At 39.5% G+C, this 11,525-nt stretch overlaps 1 protein-coding gene across 1 annotated transcript; it reads left to right on the top strand.

Moving 5' to 3' along the window:
* Positions 1-768: 768 nt before the first annotated feature.
* LOC104464692 (DENN domain-containing protein 5A-like) lies at positions 769-3,446 on the top strand (the record flags this gene model as incomplete). Its single annotated transcript, XM_010077477.1, has 3 exons — positions 769-892; positions 1,913-2,081; positions 2,789-3,446. Coding segments are annotated over 3 exons (477 nt in total), but the record flags the coding sequence as incomplete, so codon positions are not given.
* Positions 3,447-11,525: the final 8,079 nt, after the last annotated feature.

Genomic DNA, 11,525 nt, shown 5'->3' on the forward strand with positions numbered 1-11,525 from the left:
AAAAAGACCCCCACCCAAACACTCACCCCCACACCCCCACCCCCTGCAAGTGAAGCAGAAGTACTCTCAAAGAGCCTGGTGCACTTCTACATTGTACTTGTAAATCATCTTAACTGACATAGCAGTTATTTCCTGAAACAAGCTTAAGAAGCATGCCTCTGTCAAACACTCATGGTCCAGCCCTTGTGAGCAGGAGCAGTGTAGAGCAGTGCTGGCTCCTCTGTGGATATCTCTTGAAAGCCATTAATTTTTTACAAATAGGTCCTCCCATTCTTTCTGCACCTATTTCTTCTAAATTCAGTATAGCATGGCAAATTCATGTACAGTATAATTCTGGTTAATGATCACAGTTACACAGTAATCTCAAGTGGTCATGCACTGGTTTTGCAAAATAGAATTTACCATCATGTTCTAAAGAAGAACTTGCGTTTTTTCTGAGGTTTGAAAATTGCATTAAACGTTGTTTTTGTAGATAGCAAAGTCTGAGGCACCTGCTACAGTGATCTTTATTACTTAGAGGAAAGTATTTTCTTAATTTCCCATAATGGTGAGGCCCTGAGACTGCTCATTCTGAGAGAGGTCAACACATTTTTGGATGCTCAGGACTTGTGAGAACTAGGCCATTCTGTCTGGGGCCACTGTTTGACAGTAGACTGTAACTTTGGGCATCTATTTATTTAAAAACTGGTTTCAGTAGTAGATGGATGAGACACTTTTGTGTCCCAGCTGAGTTACAAAGTGTGTGTGCTTTCTGTGTGTGCTTGGCAGAGAGGCAGTCTGACACTGTTGCTGTGTGGAGAAAGTGGACTTGTTTCAGCTCTCGAGCAAGTGTTTCAGCATGGATTTAAATCGCCAAGACTCTTCAAAAATGTCTTTATTTGGGACTTTTTAGGTAAGTGGGAGGACAGCATACCAGAGCCTCTTTGTGTCTGAAATATATCTGTCTGTGTGCCTTTCCGTTGCTCTGTGTCCCAGCTGGTGTGAACAGCATACTTCTTGGAGGCATCTCGGCAGCTGAATTGCCATAAGAGCTCCTACCTCCTCATAGTGTTGAGAGAAGGAGCATCTGTCTTCTGACAAAGTTGGCGCTGTAGTTAATACAGTAACTGGACTTTGTCCTTCTAGCAGTAATTGTGTAAACCAAACTTTCTTAGTGAGGAAGAATTATTTAAATAAGGTGGTGAATTGACATATGGTAACCTTGTTCTTAATTGAGCATAGTGAAAGCAATAAATGACACTTCTAAGAGGTTGAGTTGCCTTATAAAGCACAACAGATGGATCTAGTGCTATTGGTGACTACTATAGCTAGTAGTGCTGTTACAACTGGACGCTGTAATAAAGGGGTTGCAAGCATATATTTTTCACACAGTGGTTAGATCCTTTGACATAGAGCTGAATAAATCAACTGAGTACACAAACACCTTTTAGAAAAGCAGTTAGTTTTAACAGTGGTTTTGTGTTTTGAGTAGGTACTTTGACATCACTCTTCATACATCAGCATTTTACTGTAGCATCTCAAAATTCAGTAGATACTAGAACCTCTTTAGCACTGTTCAGAGGGAAGAAAGTGTAATCCCAGTTTTACACAGGGGGAACACAAGACTGAATCAAACAAACAAAAAAAAATAATGCCTAAACGTAATCATTGAGGAAGTTCATGGATGAGCTTTGAATCTAGGCCTTTCAACTTTCTCTGTCCCGTCCGTGATGCAGACACTCATGCGTTATGGATTAGTAAGCATGCATATGGGGAGAGCATCATACTGAGGTAGTATTGAATTTGGTCATCTAAATTTGAAGGTCATCGTACCTAATTATTTTATTCCAAGCACAGGAGAGTGATATTTCAGATATTTCAGGACTGCTATATGCACTGATAAAACTTCATTATCTCCCAACATTCTTTTAAGAAAAAGCACAAACGTACTATGAGACCCTTGAGCAGAATGAGATGGTCCCAGAAGAGAACTGGCAGACAAGGGCCAGGAATTTCTGTCGCTTCATCACTGCTATCAACAACACCCCTAGAAACATTGGGAAGGATGGCAAGTTTCAGATGCTGGTGTGTCTTGGAGCCAGGTATAAACAAACTTTATTATTATTATTATTGATACTTTAATAAAATGAAATGGATGTTGTGTATTAGTAAGATAAAGCCATAGAACTGCTGGGTTGTGCAGTTTGACTATTACTTATATGGTTCCTTGGTGTAACCTTGATGTAACCACCTTGAAGGATCAGGTGAACCATACCCTGACTGGGAAATCTGGGGTGCAAAACTGGGTATCCCAAAGAGCTGAGCAACTGAATTGAGAGAGGAAGGTACTAGGATGGTGTGAATAGCATTCCTCTCATGTACAGCTAGCAAGGTTGGAAGATAGAAGTGGAAAACCGTCCATCAGTGAGGCCTCTCCGGTTCATGGCTGGGTGAATTCCCCACCCTCCACCTGCTCGTTGTAGGAGGGAAGCTGGGACCATCTAGAAGCCTCGTGACACAAAGACAGTGGAGCATGCTAGTGACTTAGGGGTTACTTGGGACTTCCAGGCCTCCTGGGAACCATATCTTTTGATGTGAGGGGTGGAAAGCCTAGGAACATGTCTCTCACAGATAGTCCCTACTTAAACAAGTTCCGCAGAGAGTTACTCCCCTTTCCCCATCTTATAAAAGTATGCGGAGAAGGTGGTAGGTCTGTTTGGAAGGCAAAGAATAAAAATCATGTCAGGGAAAATCAGAAATTAACTTGGCTTTATTTTTATTTTCAAACTGCAAATTGCCACTTTGTCAGAGACCACCTTTTGCACCACTGGATCGCCCTGCTTGCAGACTGCCCGATCACAGCACAGATGTATGAAGACATGGCACTGATTAAGGATCATACTCTTGTGAATTCTTTGATTCGAGTGCTGCAGACCTTGCAGGAGTTCAACATTACGCTGGAGGCATCTCTTGTCAAAGGAATCGATATTTGACCTCTTGTCCCACAGGAAAAACTATCTTTAAGAAAAAAAAAAGCAACAAAGAGTGAATCTCGTTCATATGCAAAAGTTCTGTCTGCCAGTACATTGTATTGTGAACTTGTTCATGGCCCTAAAATGCAACTTTGACTTTTCTTGAAGGAAACTCCAAAAATAGTACAGGCAAATGGATAGAAGCTGTAAAATCAATGTAAAAAAGAGGATTTTGGTATAAATCTATTTTAGAGTTTATTTGCTGATTTGCTTTTTACACACTTTCATGTGAAAGAGATAGAGATGGGTATTGTGCAGCTTATTTTAAAGCTGCAGTATTTCCTTGCCATAGAAAATGTGCAGTGAGCCTTTCAGCATTCTGTGAACTTGCCTTCAGATATGCTGTATGTCATAGACCCCAATGTATACACTCCATTTCTGCTGAGAAGGTCATTCTATAGTTTTTAAACTAATATTTTATATATTAACATTATTACTGATGTTTGATTTTTAACGTATTGGGTCATGTTCTGCTGCAAGGGAACTACAAATCTGATGTGTGCTTTTTTTTAATAGCTCCAAAGCACTGATTTGTCAACAAATCATTTTTCCTTTATTTTTGTTGTCAGTATTATTTTTAGTGAAATCCAGGAGACAAACCGTGAAATGTGCAGAAATCAAAGTAATATTTTTCATATTGGTACGTAATTGCACAGAAAAAATTAATCATGTTTTTTAACTGATGTTTTTATTTATTTAACCTATCATTGTGTTTTGTAAGTTTGTCTTTAAAAAAAAAATCTTCTATGATACAACTGGTTATATTATGTTGCAATTCAGAATTTACAGTGCAGCCCACTTAAATGAAAAACCTGGAATAATTGTTAATAACACAAAAATGTTTCCACTTGAACCAGCCTTTTGAAGTGTGGTATATGGTTGCTGCTGGTCATTCTCTTAACTGCTAATAAAGAGGGACATGAGTTCCCCAAAAGCCAGATGACTGAATAAAGAAGTTTATGCACCCATGAAGTAATAATGGTAGTATACCTTACTAACAAATATAAGAACTTCTTAATTGTTCTGAAAAGACAGTGAATAGTAAGGTTTTTTGTTTTCCTTTTGAATTATTGTCTTGGGTCCTGTTGTCACAGTCTGCTTCATTTGGGATGCTTTTGTTTTTACCAGAGAAAGCTTTAGTCCACTTCTGCAATAAAACACAAACATTCTGAAAGCTTAATTTATTGAAGATCTGGAACTTGGCGGATGCCTAAAGGCATCTCTGTTCATTTGAATCCTCTGATAAAAATCTCTTTGAAATGAATATGTGGCTTAAAACAAGCTTATTTATCAGCATCACAAATTACTGTACAGAAATTCAGGGCCATGTATTTAAGAGGTCTCCACTGTATAAACTTATCTCCATATTGTCTCTCTTTTGAGAAGAAGAGTCCAAGTTTTTCAGTTCATACAATGTTGTAGCACCTTTACCTACAGCTTAGTCACATCTTGTGATAGTTGTATTTCCATAATTTATAAGTATAGCACATGTATTAAATTTTTGACTATTTTTACTTTTGTCCTATTTATTTCATTATTAAACTGAGAAGTTCCTTTGTCACTACTTATCAGAGCAAGATTCTTTTTTGATTTCCCAGTAGCATTAGGAAGATGCCAGGGCAATGCCCAAGCCACTCCTCATGCTGGGTGGGTGTGAATTCTTTCACAGTCTGGAGCTTACAGGAGCATTTCACAGAAGTGTTTTGTGTGTACAAGCTTGGTTTTGTTTTCTTCCAGCTTTGGAAGAGCAAAAATAAAACAGATGTACTTTATTTGAAGAATTTCATATATTCAACTTAGTATGTTGGGATAATCTTTTTATGTTTGCCCCACGTTGCTCGTTTATGTATTAACAATAGCAAAAAAAAATGTACAGTGATTTCAGCTATATTTAAGACAACTTTACTAGGCCTGTTATTTCACAGGGAATAAGGCTATGTAAGAAAGGAGGGGTGGATTAATTGCTTTGACTTTAACAGTTTAGTTGATCCTGTTAAAACTGTATCTCTCATAGCATTAAGTATGGATTAATTTTATCTTGCATGAGGTAATTAACCCAGAATTAAGGTTATTTTTCTTTTTTTTTTTCTCCTCTCTTTTCTTTGTCTTTGCACAAGTTCACCCAGTGTGTCATGATACTGTTGGTTTAATGGCTTGCTTTGGTGTGGATCTTTTTGGCTTTTTTATGACAGTGGTAACTGGGATGGACACAGGCTAGAGTTTGCTGGTTCCCAAGTGGTGGGTTCTTCAGCTAGCGCATGGGGATGAAGCTGTCCAGATGCAAAAGGAAGAAGCTCCTCAGTTACTTTATTTTCAAAGGAAAGATCACTTTGTATAGACCCTTCCTTCTCCTCTCAAGGGGGGATCTGTGCTTAATCCCCCTAGGATTCAAAGCACTTTTTGCTATGGACTTCTGAGTCTGGAAGGATCTGCTCCGCTGAAGGACCAGTGGAAAGTTCTGAAATGGAGCAGTAAAATTGTTGGATTTTTTTGCTCCAGAGGCCACTGAGGAAGACTGAGATATTTAATATAGCTTTGTGGTAGCCTGTGCTAGGGCTTTGGGAAGAGATTTGGCTGGCATTTCTAAGAACTGTTCAATCTGGAGTAGCAGCCATAATCCTTACCACTCCTCAGTGTTTACCACAAACCAACCTACTTCTTCCATGGGTGTAGCTGGCATCAGTCCCACAGAATAATGTTAGGATCCAGCATTTGCTCCTTCCTTCATTCAGAAATGAGCTATAGAAGAATGCAATTGTAATTTTTTTTTTTTCCTGTTACTTTTCTAAAAGAAGGGAGCAGATTTGGCAGGTGCAGGTTAATGTGGCTATGCTGTTTTGTTGTTTGGGTTTTTTGGTAACATTTAATGGGAAAATATAATTTTTGTTAACAGCACACATGCATTCTGTAGAGAGAAATGTAATGATAAAAAATAAGTAGTTCATAATGCAGTAAATATATAGTGCTAAATTGGCCAAACATGTTTACAGGCTGATACCTGATTTGAAGAAAAATAACAGGCTATCACCTACAACTATTTCTGCTTCTTTGATTAATGCTGTCAGAGTTGATACAATGATACTTTATACAAAAAGAAAGTGCGGATGAATAAAGACTTGATTTAAATGTAATGGAATACTATGATGATAAGTTTATTTTTAAAAAAGCCTTTACCTGCTGTAAACTTAACCATCTGGTATTCTGTAGCTGAGACCATATTAATGAACTGAAGACTATTCCACAACCTTTTCTCTTATGAAAAGTATTTTTCAAATTGTTCAAATGGGACCTACTAGCTCGATGATCCATATTTTTAATGTGTTTTGAATTCATGAATATGGTAAGATTTCTGCAGTGAAACTACTCAGAGTTAACTTTTTCTGTATATTGTCAAATTATTTTTGTCCATAGTGCAAGATACTATAGGATACTTGAAAATACTTGAAGATATTGTACATGTACTTCACATCTTTGTAGTTCATTTTTTCCCTAGAGATTGGCTGTTAAACTAAGATAAAGCATCAATACGTTACAAACCATATATTTTACTATGTGGGGAAATTGCTGGCTTGTTTTTTTTAAGGGCAGGTGTTGAAGTTTACATTATAATGACAAAACCAGGTACTATTTTCCTTAGTTATTTTTCCTGTGACATTTCAATCCGTTGGACATTAAATGTGAATTGGATATACAAAACAGTTTTACAGGTGTAGCTCATTTGCTGAATTGCAATAAAATTTGTCTTCTAACATGAAAAATAGCATTAATGTGCTATTTTCAAAAGCCTCTTATTATGATTTGGTTAATCATGTTTTCTTCTTTACCTGACTGCAGGTACATATGACATTTTAGTGTCTGATTTCAGGAGACCTTTTTTGTGCAGTTTTGTATCTGACCTGTTCAACTAAATGCCTGCCTCTGTCCCAGCACCAGTGTAGCCTTCTCGCAAGCAATTGTTGTCGGTCAGACTGCCATCATTGGAAGAGATGCCTCCTACTCAGTAATCAGGGAATGGGGAGAACAGGAAGGCAAAGGGACTAATGCAGATCTTGGAAAGCATCTGTGAGTACATGTGCACATATGTGCTGACATTTATATTAGCTTTTTTCCTACCTCAGAACAACTTTGGATCCTAATAACCAAGTTTGGTGGAGGTCTCTAAATTTTACGTTCTGAAAAATACGGTTGGTCACTTCTATGAACTGTGTACTTGACCTTTCTCTTTATGTGAGAGGATGGGTACAGAGAAGTGGGAATTGTTGGAAATGTAACTATGTGATGCTTCAAATATAAGGTTAAGTGAGAACATTGCACTGTCCTCCATCTCTGAGATTCTGACAACATCTGTGGGACACATGCTTGCCTGAGCATTATTGCTTATATTGCTTGTTTCCTACTTTTTTTACTCAATCTTTGCCCAGGGTAAGATCTAACTTGACAGATAGTCCCAGAGCAAGAATAACTGGGTGGGAGGGATTGTACTGGCACAGTTCCAAAAGAATGGTTCCTTCCCACTCCATTCATTCACTTTTTGAATTATTTGAAGTACATACCAATATAGTGGAGCCCTGTAAAATCTTGGTTTATGAGATACTGCTCTGCTTATCTCACCTTGAAACTGGTTCTGCCTGGTTTCTTGGGGGGAACTACGTCAGTCTTCCTGAGCTGGCAGTGATTCTGCACTAGTGACAGCTGCTGGTGTCATCCTGTGGGTTCCCTGGGAAGATGCTGGGAGAGTGAACTCAGCCTGCCCTGTGCTCTGATGCGGTAGTGCTGGTGGCCTGAGCCTTCCATGGGTCTGGGGGATGCAGTTGTGAACTCGGTACCTGTTGCCAGGCGTTCCACGCTTGTGAGAGATGCCAAACCTGCCTCTCTTGGTAACGGAGACCATCTCAATTCCCTAGGCTTATTAGACCTGCTGCTTCTAATTCCTCTGCAGGGCACTACAGCGATGGACATGGGGCAGGCCTGGATGGAGCTGTGAGGTATGTGCAGCTTCAGAAACACATTCCCTTTGTCACAGATGGCCTCGAATCTTTGAGACTTCCTGCAAGGGCAAGGAACATAAAGAACAAGGGCCTCGGTGACCAACGTGTGTTGTGCAACTGCTGGGTTCACAGAACTTTTCCAAATGTCAGGTCTGAGCTGGTTTTAGAGAAGGTGATGGTTATTAATGTCTGTTGGAGAGGCAAGTTGGAGTGCTAGGCAGTGATTGTGGACTAACTGGTCTAAACAAATGGGTCTAGAAATGTCCTTGTGTTATGATTTGTTGTAGTGATGACTGGGAAAGTTCTCACAAAGAAATACAAATGTCAGAGGGCTGCACCAAGCAGGTCTTTGTCTCAAAGAAAAAAATTATTTTTTCCCTCTATTAACTCAAAGATGTATATTCATTAACAGAACATACTGTGTTCAGTCCTGCAATAAACAGGAACTATTCTTCTTCGTTTCAGTGTCAGTGGCATTTCAAGATGCAGATCCTACAACATTTAAAATATCACTGGTGTTTCAGGGAAGTTCTTTTCCCAGTGGCATAAAAAGACTTAGACAAGGAGTCTAAATTATGTGAGAGGGTCTTCTAGACTCCTTGTGACCAGAGGAACCCCGGATTTCCTCTCTGAGATAAGCCATGTGCTCCCAAGGAAAACCACTGTTAAATTGTAAAACTGAATGCTGATTACTGAAGATGTGTTACTTTACGTAGAACTCAACAACATATTGGTAGCTTGGAAAACCCTTGGATATGAAGATGCAAAGTGTAGTTGAAAAAGTTTGAGTGGTTCATTTCAAAGGAAAACAATTGCTCAAAACCCAGTAGGCATACGGAGATGAGTAAGACTTGAAACTACAGCTCTGAGACGTGTGTGAAAAGCTCTGGTATAACTAAGTATTTGAAAGTATTTCCTCACTTGTCTGTCTGTCTGTCCCTTTCCCTTTTTTGTTCTGGCATCTTCCCTCTCCTCCCCCCCAAGTTGTTTTTGGCTTCTGTCGCAAGCACTCACTATACTCACTCAGTCGTGTTAAATTTTGGGTCAGTATGATGCACTATTGCTCAGCCCAGCAGACCCACTACTTCTCACTACGTTAAAGTGCAAGTGAAATGGTAATATAAATGTCTTAAAATAATTTTTCCTTATAATTAAATAATAAAATTTAATAAGGATTATAAAGCATAAAACAGTTTTTGTCCCAAATTTTCAGAGAAAAGTATTCAATTCTGCTCAGGAGATCAGGTGCAGAATTTCTGGAGCAGTTTTTACAGCTGACTGCTCTGTGGCAGCTTAGTCTTGATCTCTCGATGTGAGGCAACTTCAAGTGATGCTTAAAGTGGAGGACAGAAGGGAGTTGGGGATCTTGTCTCTATGGAAGAGTTCCTTTGGAGCAGCAGGCAGTGTTTGTAGCGGTGTTGTGCTCCTGGCGGTCCAAATTGATCCGATAGTGTTAGCAGGAAGAAGTTCTAGGTTTTGCAAGATTATAAGCTAGCACACACATTGGTACAGTTGGAAAAAGCAAACAAATTTTCTGATGTGGAGCCTTTCTCCAAACATAAAACAGCCAAACCTCTTTCTCCCCAAAGCATCTGTGAAATGTAACTGAACAGGACTCTAGTCCATGCAACACTGACAAAATTTAGTTCAAGACTGAAATGCTGTATTGTATCTAGATGAGCAAAAACTTTGCTATTGGTTTTAGGATTAGTATGCATAATGTATGAAAATATCCTGTCTTCAAACACTTCTTGTAGATATTTACCAGTAGCTATTTCCTCCCTAAAACTTTGTGATTTTATTTTATTTTTAATTGCTGGAAAATACCCAAACAGTGCTATTTGGGGTCTCTTCCTGTTGAACTGCCCCTGGTATGTTTGTTTTTCTTTCATCATACTGAACTTATTGCTGAAGTTGAGTCTTAATAATTTTTCTAGCTTCTCTCTCCCAGTAAAGATCTTAGTACCCAGTGCAGTCATCTGTCACTGTGACTCTGCAGTTGAATAGAGATGGTTAAGAAGGCTACAGAAAGACATCTGAGTTGAGGTCTGAGCTTCTGTTTTGTGTCTTTAAAGAGACATTTTAATGTCAATTCTTCATCATAAACAAATTAGTATTGTATGTGGAAATAATAGCTAGGATCCTTCACAAAGCACTTTGTAATGGTTTTATTAACTAAGATAAATTTAACATTTTTTTCTGTTTGTTTTCCAAGCTGTGTTGAGATCTTTTGATCTAACTCCAGCATTCTCAAATATTTATGTGTCACTTTATATTTTGGATTGTGGAAGTAAATAAGATGCTTGGGTTTTACTGTGTCTCAGAAAGCTTGAGTTGTTGGGATATATGGCTCTTCAGTGTCTTACTGGTTTTTCTACTACACTCTTCACACACAGATTTTATGTCTTTTGTCAAATCTTGTGATGAATTTTAATTAAATTAATACTGGTCAAGTTCATTGAGGAATGTTGACTGGAAAGTGCCTGAAATATGTAACGGCTTTTCTGTAAGGTAGCGTGTAGTCATGTGCATTTGGGACAATTGTTTGTAGAGACACCTTGACTGATATCCCCAGATGAGAGGTGTGTGGATGTGTGAATTCCTGTTGTAAGTACGATTGTTTATTCATGAGATAATGGAAACTGTCTAAAAAGTCTTCATTCATTTATTGCTTTCTGTTGGTAAGGGGAGGCTTGGGGTGTGCTGTGGAGCTGGAGAATCCGTGGAGTGTTTAATGAGCAGCTTTATGCATTTATAGATGAGTTTGTCTAAGAGTGAAACCGGCCAGGAGATACAATAGGTTGTTTCTCATTGGATTTTAAAAGAGAATAACTTTGATCATTTCAAAAGCAATGAAGCCTGATACTCCAGTGAGAAAGGAAAGTGGTAATTTATAGCTGCCATTAAGGAAACAAAGACTGAGGGCAGGTTTCACTCTGAAGATTTACTAATGTGTATAAACCACCCTTACAACTAGAAGTAGCTTGGTATTTCTCACAGAACAGAACAAAGAGAAAAGGGGATGGAAGGGTGAGGTGGAAAAGAATACTGCCTGCTTTCGCTTGCACCCTGAAAGGTCAAACAACATTTAGGAAATTGTAATTTCCTGAATAATGGATAGGCCACTTTTACCTGCCAAAGGAAGGACAGCCGTGAGAAATCCCTGGCTGGGAAAGGAGGTGGGATGGGGCTGGGGGTGGTGGTGTGGGTTCTGGTACAGCCTTCAGCGCTGCCGTGGGGTGCAGTGACTCGGTAAAAAGGGCAATGCTGTATTTTTGAAGAAACGCGAGCAAGGTTGGAGGGAGCTGTGTGTGTACGGGTCGTGCCGGGATGCCGCATTCAGGAGCTGTCTTGGCTCTACTCGCAGAGAGCCTTTCAGGGGCCGCCCCGCGCGGGGAGCCCCGGTTCCAATGCACTTGCCGCTGGCTCCCGGGCTGCGTGTGAGGTATTTCATGTACCTCCAGGAACCCCCGGTTCCCCGGGACACCTGTGTTTGGGGTGTCGCGCAGGTGTTTGCACGCCGGGG

The sequence above is a fragment of the Pterocles gutturalis genome, unplaced genomic scaffold, assembly GCF_000699245.1.
Source record: "Pterocles gutturalis isolate BGI_N339 unplaced genomic scaffold, ASM69924v1 Scaffold48983, whole genome shotgun sequence".
Taxonomy (NCBI): Eukaryota; Metazoa; Chordata; class Aves; order Pterocliformes; family Pteroclidae; genus Pterocles; species Pterocles gutturalis.